Source organism: Medicago truncatula, chromosome 3 (genome assembly GCF_003473485.1).
Source record: "Medicago truncatula cultivar Jemalong A17 chromosome 3, MtrunA17r5.0-ANR, whole genome shotgun sequence".
Classification (NCBI taxonomy): domain Eukaryota; kingdom Viridiplantae; phylum Streptophyta; class Magnoliopsida; order Fabales; family Fabaceae; genus Medicago; species Medicago truncatula.
The window spans coordinates 49100635-49115067 of NC_053044.1; the positions used below are offsets into that span (position 1 = coordinate 49100635).

Genomic DNA, 14433 nt, shown 5'->3' on the forward strand with positions numbered 1-14433 from the left:
TTTTAATGGGATTTAAATATTTTTAATTAATAATTTAATTAACATTATAAAAAGGATAAAATGGTAAATATAATACTTTAAAGAGTTAATTAAGTTTTTGGTCCCTATAAATATCTGCAGTTTTGGTTTTAGTCCCTATAAAAATAAATCACACTTTTTAGTCCCTACAAAATTTCCCATTAGTGTTTTTAGTCCCTATAAAATTTTCCGTTAGCATTTTTAGTCTCTGTCAAAAATTTCCATCAACATTTTTAGTCACTAAAATGCTTAAGAAAAATGTCACAGAGACTAAAAAATGTAATTTTATTTTGTAGGGACTAAAAACAAAACTGTAAATATTTATAGGAATTAAAAACTTAATTAATCCTACTTTTAATGAATGGTAAGATTGGGAAAGGAAAAAACCACACCAAATCTATGTATTTTTCGTTATACAGTAAGAAGTAGTATAGATATGTATAAAAAAATATATATGAGTTCGGGCTGAATTTTTTATTACCTATTTTACCCTTAATTTAAGTTAAATTATTTACTATTTTATCCTTTAATTATATTATTTTAAAATATAATTAAAAAAATTAAATCTCATTAAAATAGAAAATATCTCACTACAATAGGAACGATATTATTTATACTATATATGAAGGGGATATAGATTTTGGGCTAAATTTTTTATAATTTCAATTATACCTTTAAATAAATTTTGTTATATTGTTCGTGATATTAAAAAAGGTAAGGATTTATATTATATATTTTTGTTCAGTTTGTTAGAATCTGAAAGTCACAAATAGGAGTTGTTACAATTTGAAAGTCACAAATACGTGTATTGTTAATTTTAATCAAAATCAAAATTTCATATAAAATACCGTTCATAATTTACATGTGTTAGCGCAATAAAAAGAGCGGAAAAACGGACATGTGAATATCTACGCGAATGTCTGTCTTTTCGGTAGTAGATATAATATAAATTTATTTTAAAAAAATATATAATATAGATGTAAATTGTGGCCGGAGGAATTATTGGTTTCCAATTATAGTGTTATTGATTGACAAAACCTTGCAACAGGAATTCACCTATAATAGTCCAAGATTGTACGTTATGATTTTTGATGGATTGCTAACAAAGAAAAGTGAAAGGCACCCACCCCTATGTCCTTTGCTTGCCTAATATTCAATTTTTTTTGTTTCTATAAGACCCAATATTGAACCGATTAGGCCGTTGTAAAGTGAGTAACTCACTATTATAGTGTAAAGTATTTTCAACAAGTGATTAGCAAATTAAGATGTTGGTAAGTATATTATAACAAATCAACAATTTGTTAAAATTTTGTAAAAATAAAATAAAAAATGTTAAAATAACAATCTATAATTATCTCACTTTACTCGCTTTAGATGAGCCAAATTTACACTCAATTCCTAAGCTTTGTTTAGCAAGGACAAATTGCTAGCTTAGAGCATATAAGTTTGTAGGATCAAAATGTAGTTGTGTCTTCTTTCACAAGTTTATAGTGTTTTTGTCACAAGTTTATAATATTTTTTGTACGTTACTTCAAGCGTTTGAACTTATATTTGTATCATTTCATATTTATTAGTTAATGCAACTATTGATGTGTGAAACATTGTCAGCTTTTTTTTTGGTTGTCAGCTTGCTTATTCACCCTTTGCTAATTTTTTTTTTTTATAAAAAAACTTAATCTATTGTAGGTGTGACAATTGGTACCCTTTAGACAGGGTATTATAGTGCACATCGCCTTACTCATGTTTATAAAAAATTCCACATATCCGAGTGTATATCTCTGTAGAAAATAAGCTTGTCATCATACCTTATAAACGCGCCCGTACTTGCGTTCATTACCCGCACTTTAACAACACGCCAATACTCGTACAAACTTGTGGGTGATTATCCCAAGCTCATACTCATACCCAACAATTTGGGTATTTCTCCTCCATCCCTAATTGTTTATCTATGGAATTAATGCTAAGTTCAGTTTTCGTACCTATATTTGTAAGGAAGAGTACGTGTTGATGTCTCGATGGAAATTTTACATTGGACGTGGCCCCATAATATGGCGCCTAATTGCATGATAATGGTTTAAATATGAATTATTGCATAGAACCTACTCATTCCGGTACACACAACATGGTAACTACTCCTAACGCGTTCTATATTTGCATGTTTAAAACGAATAAATATTGGTTAGAAAGTTTCAATCATACAAAAAAAAAAAAAAAAAAAAAAAAATAAAATTAGTGAAGGATTTCATTGCGTATTTCTCGGTTATCATCCTAAAGAATTAATTCCTATATGGACATATGGGGAATCTTTCTAAGCGTCAACGTGATGAAATGTGATTAGATGCATTTCTAATCTCAGATGCATTTTAGACATTATTTTAGGAAGATGCCAAAGAAGTAAAAAAACAAACAATCTCAGTAACCAATAATCATTCAAGCACAAAAATTAATTAAAACATAAAAACAATGCAAGACTTCCTAGATTACTAATTAATACTACAACAGCCTCCATAAATCAGAATAGATCAAAGAAGATTTAAAATTAATAGATAATAATGTGAAAAGGGAAAAGAAAACACGGGAAGCACTGCCTCTGTCCTGACTATATCTCGGAAAATTATCTCACACCAGTATATAACTGATCAAGATCCATGAAACAGTGAAAAATAAAGCAACAATTGGTGAGATACTAGTAGATGAAGATGCACTTTGTGTGGAAGGAGTAGTGGTGGTGGTGGTTGCAGCAGGGGTGCCATCAGAAGGTGAACCTTTCCCTGATGGCGATGGTGTTGCAGAAGGAGCAGAAGAAGCACTAGAAGAAGCCTTAACTTTAACAGAAAGTTTCATGCCACCTGTGCAATGTCCAGGAACAGCACATATGAAGTAATGTGTTCCTGCTTTCTTGAGGGGAATGGTTGTGGGACCACTGCTGTCAGTACTAATTGAATTTCCAGTTGTGCATGATTTATAGTCACTTTCTTTAACTTCATCCACTGTGTGCCCAGCTCCATAGTTGAATACTGTCATAGTAAAGTTACATACATTAGTTTTGGAAATTATAAAACTAAAATTGACAAAACTTCAATTAACTATTTTTCAGTTTACAATATTATTATAAGCTTTCTTCCCATTATTGAATTGTGTCTAACAAAGAAAGAATAAATAATATTTACCGAGACTGTCACCAACTGCAAATGTTTTGTCACTAGCCCATGTGTTATAATCAGAACCAATTGCCCAACCTGATTTATCACCAACGGTGTGGACAGTTGCAAGAGTTGGCACTGCCACATTGATCACTAAAAAGAAGCCTAAAATCAAAGGATTAGAGAATGTCATCTTAAGAGATGGCTATGTTTTTTCTAAAGGAAGGAGGCTATGAGGATATTGTTGGTTGTAATGAAGTTGCTTTATATAATTGCAAGCAAGAAGAGAATATGCCAAAGCTTCTTCTTTTTTTTTATCAAACTCTTTTTTGTTACGGAGGGAATGAATTAATACCGAAGAAAATATATTAATTTCGGTTACTTACGGAAGAGAAAAAATATGAAAAATTAAAGTTTCATTTTTTGAAATAAAGCTTTTTTAAAAACAAACTTGGTTACATACAAAATAGGATTGTAATATTATTATAAAAAACCAGTGAAAAGATGGGTACTTGAGTGCATTTTTTCCGTTGTTTTTATTGTGCTAACACGTATAGATTATCAATGATATTTTATAGAAATTTTGCATGTATATTACAAACAATATTTTTTATAAAAAAATTTATATAGATTAAAAATCATTTTAATCTATATAACAAACTCAACAAATCATTTTATCTTTTTCAATGATAAAAATAACATAAATATAACAAAAATTCTTATCTTTTTAATAACACTAACAATATGAGATTTTTTTTTAAAAGGTTTGATCGGAGTAACAAAAAAAACTAGTCCAAAATCTCCCTATTCTCTTTATATATAGCATAGATAAAATTGTAGCATTTTTAAAAATTTACCTTTTTTTCTTGTTTTAAGTAAAGTTGAAACCTAAATTTTGATTAAAGAAATTGTAGGGATGTTGAAGATCATAGTTATACTTTGAATATATGAAGTTGACGAAGAGAGTATATCAATCGTTTGTTAGAGAAGAAAGATGTGAAAATATATTGTGTTTAAGAATATAAATATTAATTCTTCAAAAAAAAAAAAAAAATTAATTAATTTATTGATGGATTAAAATTTGAGTATAACACGAAAAAAAACTCCAAAAAGTTCACTTCCTTAATTTAATAGCGAGGGAGTAATTAATTACTAACATCTTTGGGTGATAAAAATATGTATTCCATATGTTTCTTTTTAACTTTCGTTTTAGAATAGTCCGATTCAAATTAAAGAAATAGATTTTTTATTTCATTTTTTCGATTATACTCATTTTAATCCACCAATGAATTCTTATTTCTTTTAAACACACTCTTTTCAATAAATCTGATTCTCTATCTTTGTTCAATAACAAATTATTGTTATTTTCTTTCTCCAACAAACTCTTTTTTTTTCTTGAACACAATCTATCTCTCTACCATAACAAAATATTTATTTAATACTCCCTCCAGTCCTATTTATAAGAGACATTTGAGTCAACAAAAATGGATGTATCTAGTGCAATTTCTTAAAAAGATGCATTAACTTTTATTGACAAAAAAATTGTTAAGCAAAACAAAAAAAAAAATCAATTTCACGTTGATTAATGAGTCTTTCACTTTTTCTTATTTTGAATGAAGTTTTCATTTTATTTTTCCATTATAATTGTTCTTCGAATTTGCACTTAACTTTTTTGACAATGTTTCAATCATATTTATAGAATTTCTACTCTTTACAGATTCATTGTAATAGGTAACAACGTTTTGTTTTGTTTTGTTTTTTTAAAAAAACTTTGTTTGAAAAAAACAAATTCAAAATTTTCAATTACATAACAATAATTAGTTTTTTTTTAAGAAAACATTAATTAGTTTTATTGAAAAAGAGTAAATGTGAGTGATTGAGAAAGAGTATAATTGACAAATTATACATTTAAAATATCAAAGCAATAGTTAAATAGAAACATTAAATCAAACATTAAACGACACTTGAAAAGAAACAGATGAATATCATTTAGCCCAAGCCCAAAGTTCGGCCGATAATGGTGTGCAAGTGACATATGTATTTTCGCGAGTAATCACTTTATTCATACATGTGTGTTCAATGTAAAACTTTCATTTTTTTATTCAATTCACACAACACCAGTTCTATTCATTTTTTTATTTAATTCACACAACGCCAGTTCTATTGAACAAGGAACTTGGTGTTTATTCTCTCAACCTCAATTTCAACTCTAGTATCCCAACACATGGCCATAAAAAGATGGTTTTTTGTGTTCTTTCCAACTTTCATTATGAGGTATGGAAATTGTGGTGAGAGGAATTATTGGTTTGCAATTATTATGTTGTTGACAAAACCTTCCAATAGGAATTCACCTATAATAGTCCAAGATGGTATGTTACGATGGATTGCTAATGAAGAAAAGTGAAGGGTACCCATAGGCCCTATGTCCTTTGCTTGTCCAATATTCAAATCTTTTTTGTAGCTACAAGACCTAATATTAAACCGATTAGGCAGTTGTAATAGCGAGTACCTCACTATTATAGTGTTAAGTATTTTCAATAAGTGATTAACAAATTAAGATATTATAAGAATTTCATAACAAATCATGAATTTGTTAAACTAACAATTTAGAATTTTTCTCATTTTACTCGCTTGGCCAGCTTATAGCATAGTAGTTTCTACGATCAAAGTGGAGTTTGTGTCTTCTTTCACAAGTTTACAACATATTTTTATATTGCTACATCAAGCGTTTGAATGCAACCACTAATTTGCAATCTGTTGTCAGCTTGCTGATTCGCCCTTCACTGTTTTCGTACCTATATTCGTAGGGAAGGAACTCTTACTTACATTGGACGAGGGTCCCATAATGTGGTGCCTAATTACGTAAGCATGATAATGGTTTGAGTATGAATTCTTGCTTAGAACCTACTCATCACTCTGGTACACACAGCAACGTAAGTTACGTAACTACTCCTAACGCGCTATATATTCGCATGTTTAAAACGAATAATTATTAGTTATAAAGTTTCAATCATCAACAAGTGACATCATTGCGTAGTGACACAGTCATCATCTGGAAACTAATATTCGTACTTATTAGACCGTGTTGAAAATTCAAATCAGTTTGGAGTTACATATTTGCTGGAAACGTACTAGATAAAGACATTCCAAGAGAGAACACACTCATGCATTCTTGGACATTGTTTTAGGAAGATGTGGTGTCATTTTCCTTCATTGTGATATGTTGTCAAGACCCACTGCCACCTAAAAAAGTTTTGAATTGTCCCGAAAAACCCTTTTAACAAGAAAAAGTGGTAGGGAAATAAACTATGTTATTTAAAATGTCATGATTTCCATAATGCTTTAGCACATTGAATGATTAAAATACCCTTTTTTGGAGCAGCTAGATTGATCACATAACTTTGGTTCTTTGAGTCATTTATCTTATTAGTTAGACTGAATTACATATCTTTTTATGACATCCAAGGTCATGTTAGGGGTCCTGTGTTAGCTAACGTGCTCTATAGGACTTAAAATAAATGTAAGGTCTACTCAGAATGCATAGGTGGTTGTGACTTTGATTGTCAAGCTAATAGTGACCAGGTTAGACATTGCTTTAAATTGAATAAAATTAACTTGACATTGAATTACTGATTACTTGGGTTTAACTTTAAGACCGTAATACTCACCAATTGCTTAGCAAATCAAACATCCAACCTAATTCAATAGTTAAGCATAAAAGAGACTGAACCTTGCATGGAAATGTATCCCTTTAATCTAAATTCATTCGAATATTTTTTTTTTTTTTACCATTTCCATTGTTTGAATAATTTAACAAATCATTTGAAGTAGAGGGAGAAATTGATTTATCCCATCTCCAAAAATATGATAGAGAAAAAAGGAGCAAATAGAAAGGAATGGAATCTATTCCTTTTTCCAATCAATTAAACAATAGAAACTTTTATGATTTCATCTCATTTCTTTCTATTAACACAAACATTTAATGTGATTCTTTTTTGAGTTGATCATGTTCAAAATCGCCAGGTAAATCTCAACAGATAACCAAATTTACAAAGTAATCATTATAAAATGTATATCATACTCGCAAGCATGCATTTCAAACAACTCAATAACAGCAAAAATACTTATGCAATCATCTTATCGTACCATGATGCTACTTCGTCTACTATAAACCTAAAAAGAGAACATTAATGTTACTGATCACACTACAGTAGAGATTTAGATGCATTGGCATTGTTTCACGTTTGTTGATAATATGTAACATACACGGTGAACTGAGTTGGCAAGAATGTAACTTCAGTGACTTGGGTCTATGAACAAACAATCACGCATTCAGGCTAATCTGGTAAAGTTCAAGTCTCAAGGTAGATTAGTAAATGGCGTAAGACAGGTCTTTTTTTCTTAAGGCAACTACTATCTGTTTTACAGCCAAAACACAATACAGAAAGAAGAAGAAAGGTCCTAAAGCGACTTTGAGAGACAAGGCAACAAAACAAGCCTTTGAGAGGCAATTAATAGAAATGTTTATCACATACATATTATGTTCAAGCTTTTGTTTCTCATCCTCTTTGAACAGATTTGTTCTGTTATCTTCTGATGCAAATTGAACCAATATTCTTAAGGACATAACTTAATTGTGGATCTTTAAGTGTTGTTTTTAATATTCCAATATCACAATTCAACAGACCAGCCGTGTATTCAATAATATAAACAGTACCATTTAAATTTAGTTGAAAAGATTATTCTACGTGGCATGTTATAATTGTTGAACAGCACAAACAAAATATATGGAACATCCCCTAGAATTTCTCTTATTCTTAATCCCCCATATAGTAAAGATAAAGAAGAAATTATCAGATAGGCTGCATACACATGTCATTACGAAGTAACCAACGAAAATGCAACTATCACTAATATTGATATGTTTATTGCTTTCTTAGGATACAGTTCAGTACCTTGCTAATTATTTGAAATTATGCAATGAAGATATTTTGATTTCATGGAGATGTTATTAATTCATTAACAAAGACTATTCAATTTTGAATCACAGAGATGCTTGTGCTTACAACTATCAATTTCTTTTATCTGTTCAGCCTCAAGTTCACAAAGAGACAAACTACCTGTAAAAACACATCATTTAAACCAATAAAAAACTTTGAATTATTGGTTAGAATGAGAAAACAATCAAAATGTTTGAAGCAAGGGCATACAACATCAATAATATCAATCAGTTTTGTCGGCTTCTGCCTCATTGACGCTCAACTCAGAAGATGTATCTTCAGACCCTGCACTCTCCTCCGCCAGTTGAACAAACCGCTTACTAGGTGCCACCCTTAGTGGCCTTCCCATAAAATTCTGCACAAATATCAAATTTTCCACTGTCACACTAGCAACTAAATAAATTTTTTTCAATAATTCCAAGAAATTGCAGTTAAAATTTGTGAGAACGACATTACACATACTCATGAATCCAAATTCAAATTAATAAATTGGTGCAAGAAGCAATGAGTTACCTTTCCTTGAAACTCGGCAAGAGCTTCATCAGCTTCTTTCTTAGACTTGTAGGAGACAAATCCATAACCAGATGGTCGTCGAGGATTCTCATGAAATATAACCTCTGCAGAAACAACTTTACCAGTTCCTGAATCAAAAAACTCCTTGACGTCTTTAGACCTTGCTTCATAAGGAAAGTTTGCAACAAACAAGTTATATGTTATTGGTTTCCGTTCCACTGGTGGCGGTATTTTCTCCTTTTTAGGCTTAGCATATTGGATATTTATTATGCGGCCGTCAAACTCCTACGCAGCATTCAAAGAATAAACAAATAAACACATCAAATTAAGGTCCCTTCCTGTAGATGCCAAGTAAAATCAAAATGTTACATGATTGACAGTCTGTGTTATCCTATCCCCTAATGGGTGTGAAAATTTCAGTGATAGTTTGTTATATATAGTTAGTAGTTGGAGATTTGTTAGAATTGGTTTAAGGCAGTATAAATAGACAGTTATCTTAGCTACTTAGATCACTATATGAAGGTGTATCCTATACTCTAATTGTATCATATTCTTCTAACAATCATAACCAACTTTCACCTAATCATAAACTATCTTCTAACTACCTTAAACCAATTCTATCAAATCATTCTATAACTAAATATCTAACCGAGTTTGACACAGAAAATTACGTGAAAAACAATCAACAATGTTGGTAAATAGCGGATAGTAAAAAAATAACTTTTGTTCAAATTCTGCTATGCTACGGTGCTATAGTGCCACTATGGCAGCATTCAAATTGAATATTGGGCTTACATACATATGATTGGAGACTATTAAGAGCCTCAGAAGCTTCTTCAGGAGAACCCATTTCCACAAAAGCTAAACCTCTGTTTCTGTTCTTATTATACATTGAAAGCTTAAACCCAAAAAAAAAAAAAAAAAAAAAAAATTGTGAGATAAACAGAAGAAGCCTGAAATGAATTGAACATAATAAGACAGAGTAGAAGATTAAAAAACCTCAACATGGAGGACTTTTCCATATTTTTCAAACAAAGAACGAACATCTTCGGTGGTACTTGACCATGGAACATTCTGAGCAAGTAACCTGGTAGTAGACAACTCTTCCGTTTGTTCCTGGGTGGTTACTTGTTGTTCGGAAGTAGAGGCGAATCTGAGAGTAGAATTAAAGTGTTGTTTGGTTGTGATAATAAGGGTTGGGGTATGAGTAACAGATAAACGAAGAGAAGAAGAAAAGAAAGGATCAGGGGAATAATGTTTCTTCTTGTCAAAGTCGAAAGAGTTTGTTATTATTACATGGTGTTTTGTGGAGGATAATTGAGTTGGACATGGAAGAGTAGTACGTAGTATTGCCATTAGATTCACTCACAGTTTCAGAGCATCTCAGTTACTCTCTTCTCAATTGCTGCTATGCTGCCGAAATGGATAAGGAGTGGAAAAACGACACCGTCTTTGAATATCAATTTTACCACTTGTTTTTACCAATTTCATTTCAACTCTAACATTCATTCTCCTATTTTAAATTAAGAGTAATGTTCCTTGATGATAACTAAATTGACAATCACATTTATATAAAGAAAAGTATGTATTGGCACAAATATCAAAGTAATAGAGAGAAAAAGTAAAAATATAATATGAGTAAGAGAGAGAACGTTGTCACAAAAATTGTTAGAAAATGATTGTATAAATATCATTTCTATTAAATTAAGTGAATCTACACTTTCAAAATAGAATTCTCATAAATTGAGAGAGATATAATGATTTCGATTTCATCATATAAAAATGTAAGTGTTAGAGAATTTTTTAACATTTCTCTTAGTAACAATGAAAATAGAAGTGAAAATATCATATTGAAAAGTTGTGTTGGGATTAGATTTCATTAATTAATCCTTTAATGTACTTCCTCCTATTCTTATTATAATAATTTGTGTTGTTTTTAAGGTGGAATGTGTTCAACTAAATTACGATTTCTGCAATAACATAGACATGTTATTTGTAGGACAGCTTCTATTCCATAAAAGCACTATCAATATAAGTTCTTTGGAGCAACAGACATGTTAACCTATGATTAATCAACACATGTGTTAATTGGAAACACTGTACTGAAGAACAGATCTAACTCATATTATATTGTACATTAGCCTCAAATTATTGCTTGCGTATTCTACAGTCTGTGGAGTTATATCGTAAGGGTGATAATGGTTGTCTTTCTGAATCTTGATCGTCAAAATCAATCTTCCTCTCCACTGAGCTACTTGTTCTTGGACTAGACGTTCTCTTGTTTGACTGCAAAAGTCAAATATATATGAGATGTGGCAGCGGTCACAAAATATACATATAATAACCATCAGACAATTTATATAAGTAAATATCATTATCAGAAATGAAATGAAATAAAATGAATTGCAACCCTGGAATGTGCAATATTCTGCATGAGTGCATCAAAAATTTTCTTGAGTTTAAAAATCTAACTCGCCTTGGCAGATCGGCTGCTGGTATGTTTCTCGCTGGAGTTGGGGTGGTTCCTTTCCTTCTGCTCCACTGGGCTACTTGTTTTGGGACTAGACTTTCTCTTGTTTGACTGCAAATTCAAATAGAATGAGATATGGTAGCACCAACAGAAGATACATATGATAACTATTAGGCAACCCAGATGGGTTATATAATCGGCAAGAAAGGAAATAGTAAAATGAATTGGAGTTTGCGAAGCTACCCTGGCCCACACATATTCGAGTACATAGCATTTAACTTTCAAATTTAAAAATCTAACTCGCCTTCTTGTAAAAAAAAATTAAAATCTAACTCGCCTTGGAAGACGGGCTGCTGGTATGTTTCTCGCCTGAACTGGGGTCATTCCTTTCCTTGCATTTCTTCGATATCCTTTTGTTCGCCTTGTCCACTATACTGTTTTCATCAAACAGTAATTTGACCTGCACATACCATGCTAAGTTAGATAAGGGATCAACAATCAAACCATCAAAAGAAATGAAATGGTTCAAAATATTAGGGATTGATCAAAACTTCACCTCCTCCTCAGCTTTGTGAAGGTTAATTCTTAGATGCTCCTTATCTTTCTCAAGCGACTTGATTTTGGCAACTAGAGACAAAACTCTATGAACCGATGGCTCTAAGCTACAAATTTGTAATTGAAAATTAGGCTTGTAAAAGTGAATTTACAAAAACTGAAATTGAAATGTGAAATATGATTGGAAGGATGGTTATAAATGGTATATTAAGTTAATTATATGAGATAAATATTATGACAAAGAGAATAATCACTAAAGATTAATGGCAAGATGAAAAATGGAGAAAGGTTGCAGGCTCACCAGTTCCACATACTCAGCAACCTTTTACATGACTCATTTTCAATATTTGATTCCAGAAATGCATATGTAGAATCATCATCTTTGTTAGTAAGTGTTGCCAAAAGAGAGTCAAGTAAATTCTTTTCCCCAACTGTGCATGTAGAAGAACCAACCTTCATGGGAAAAGCAAATATCTGGGGTCAACATTGACAACCAAAAGGAAGGTAATTTACAAAAGCTGTTACCATATCAATAAGTAAAGGGAAAGCGAAAAACATACTGAAACTGTGACAAAGAACATTACTTATTAGTATTACTACTACATATCAGTAATAGAACTTCGTTAACACAGCACTACAAATTGTCAATTTAACAGCTTACAAAAATGTCAATCCATAGTTCTTGAGTTAGTACAAGTATCACGATGCATAATCATAATATTGATAATAGCCAACAAGTAATCAAACTATTTCTTGTTGTGTTACCACTGGAAACAAAAAATAGAGTATAATCACACACAGGGATGAAACACCTTTAATTTAATGTCAATTGAAGCAAAAAGATTTCAGCCACTCTAACCTATGGTGAGAGAATTAAGTTCTAAAATACTCCATCAGATAATGGAATTTCAAAATAGTAACCTATGGGTAAGTGACTTAAGTTCCAAAATACTCCTCTTTACATTTTCTAGTATACATTCACATCAGATAATGAATTTCAACCAATCTACATTAAATGACTTCCATTCTCTTAATTGCTAAAACATTGCAAAACTGAGTCTTTATGGTTACACTGAAACCCTTGATATCCCCATAAGAAGCACTGCAGCATAATGCACCGACTAACTCGGATCATTAGCGTTTATTTGGGAGGTGATTTTCCATTGGTTTTTTCCGATTCTCCAGTTTGGGGATTTACCCTCCCTTCCAAACTGATTTTGATTCCTTTATTGATTTGATAAAATTTGAACCATCGATAACCCTGATTCCTTCGAAACAAAGATGATGGATTACACTAGTTTACCCCTCCCTTTCTTCAAAATCCTTCCATCCGCTCCAAACTACTAATCTACATATAGCACTGGCACTTCAAATTGAAGGCGTAACACGGTGTTCACACAGGTTATTGTCAGACACCAACACATTAAACAATCTTACCCAAGGAGAGACTAATTTGAGGGATCCAATCCCACCGTCCACTTGTGGGGCCCCACATTTAAAGCTAGCAAAGCTTATGAACTAGTCCACTGTATTATTACTCAAATTATTACTTCTACGTGTTAGTGTCATGCCGGTGTCTTAAATCATCAAAATCAGTGGAATAATATTCAAACAATATTTCAAAAATAGGGGGAAAATATTTGTTACCATTGAATTGTTTTGATGCTTGTATTTCTTCAATTGACCCATCAACAAGAGCAAATTCCTTTCCAATTCCAAAACACGTGACTGAGCTTGTCGTTCTCGTTCATCAGCTTCGTTCCCAAATTCCATCAACGCTTCCCTATCATGTTCATACAACGCAATTTCCTTTTCCAAATTCTGCCCTTCATCCAACAATTTCTGACACGCCGACGCAAGTCTCTGATTCTCCAAATCAAACTTCTTCAATGCTCGTGCATTCATATCCGCTTCAGACTAATCCAAAACAACAAAATTAAGTCAAAAACTTCTTCAACTATAAAAAAATTAAATAAAATAATTATAGATCGAAACCGAAACCTTGTGGAGTTGAAGGAGTTGGTCTTTCTGGTTCAATTGGAGGAGAAGAGAAAGGTTTTGTTCACGAAGGTATTTTTGTGATTCTTGGGATTCATGAAGCTTGCGTTGTTTGAAGATGTAATCGTCGATTTCACGAGGAGGATTTCCCATTTTTTGGGGATGATGAATTTCAAATTCGGAACTTCGATTTGGGTGAGAAAGAAAAAAACAAAGGTTCAAAAGAATTAGTTGAATTGGGTGAAACTAAAAGGGTTCGAATTAGGGTTTTTGGTTGGGATCACTTCAGTTAGTTGAAAATTATGAAGATATTGGAAGCGATGTTGTTGCTAGGTTTTGAACGAAAAATGAATCTGTATCTTTTGCCTCCTTGATTCAAAGTTAATGGTGTAGCCGTTGGAAAGGAGTTTAAGCCAAAAGTAATTTTTTTTTTCTTTCAAACCCCGGTACCTGCATATAATATGCAATATACCAACTGAACTAAGCTCACGAGGATAAGCCAAAAGTAATTATTAATTCAATAAAAAGTTTATTATATTCAATTAAATTACATATGTTTTTTTTTTAAGAACTTTATAGGGTGAAAGTTCAGTTTGGGTTATATAATTTAAACTTGCCAAACACATGATTTTTCTATGGTACGTGTTGTACTGACAGTTTATGTGGTCATAACACAAAAATTTGAATAAATATGCGTGTTTGGTTTATTTGCTATAAAATACAACAAAAAACTACG

General features: G+C 31.5%; 3 protein-coding genes across 4 annotated transcripts; all 3 read right to left on the reverse strand.

Annotated features, from left to right (window-relative positions):
* Positions 1-2413: 2413 nt before the first annotated feature.
* LOC11425589 (blue copper protein) lies at positions 2414-3417 on the reverse strand. Its single transcript, XM_003602798.4, has 2 exons — positions 3189-3417; positions 2414-3035 (listed from the first exon to the last, which is right to left on the reverse strand). Exons 1-2 carry the CDS (start codon positions 3352-3354, stop codon positions 2638-2640), a joined length of 564 nt encoding a protein of 187 aa, XP_003602846.2. The 5' UTR covers positions 3355-3417; the 3' UTR covers positions 2414-2637.
* A 4622-nt stretch (positions 3418-8039) lies between these two features.
* LOC11431177 (28 kDa ribonucleoprotein, chloroplastic) lies at positions 8040-10108 on the reverse strand. Of its 2 annotated transcripts, XM_003602799.4 has the most exons (5): positions 9674-10108; positions 9474-9572; positions 8675-8959; positions 8372-8516; positions 8040-8281 (listed from the first exon to the last, which is right to left on the reverse strand). In XM_003602799.4, the coding sequence occupies exons 1-4, from the start codon at positions 10028-10030 to the stop codon at positions 8385-8387; spliced, it is 873 nt and encodes a 290-aa protein (XP_003602847.1). In that variant the 5' UTR covers positions 10031-10108; the 3' UTR covers positions 8040-8281; positions 8372-8384. The 2 variants fall into 2 exon arrangements, with proteins under 2 accessions (XP_003602847.1, XP_024633804.1); XM_024778036.2 differs by having other exon boundaries at positions 8040-8516.
* A 533-nt stretch (positions 10109-10641) lies between these two features.
* Positions 10642-14099, reverse strand: LOC11431178 (uncharacterized). Its single transcript, XM_003602800.4, has 7 exons — positions 13701-14099; positions 13347-13616; positions 12001-12152; positions 11701-11806; positions 11482-11604; positions 11151-11255; positions 10642-10960 (listed from the first exon to the last, which is right to left on the reverse strand). Exons 1-7 carry the CDS (start codon positions 13848-13850, stop codon positions 10823-10825), a joined length of 1044 nt encoding a protein of 347 aa, XP_003602848.1. The 5' UTR covers positions 13851-14099; the 3' UTR covers positions 10642-10822.
* Between the last annotated feature and the right edge of the window lie 334 nt (positions 14100-14433).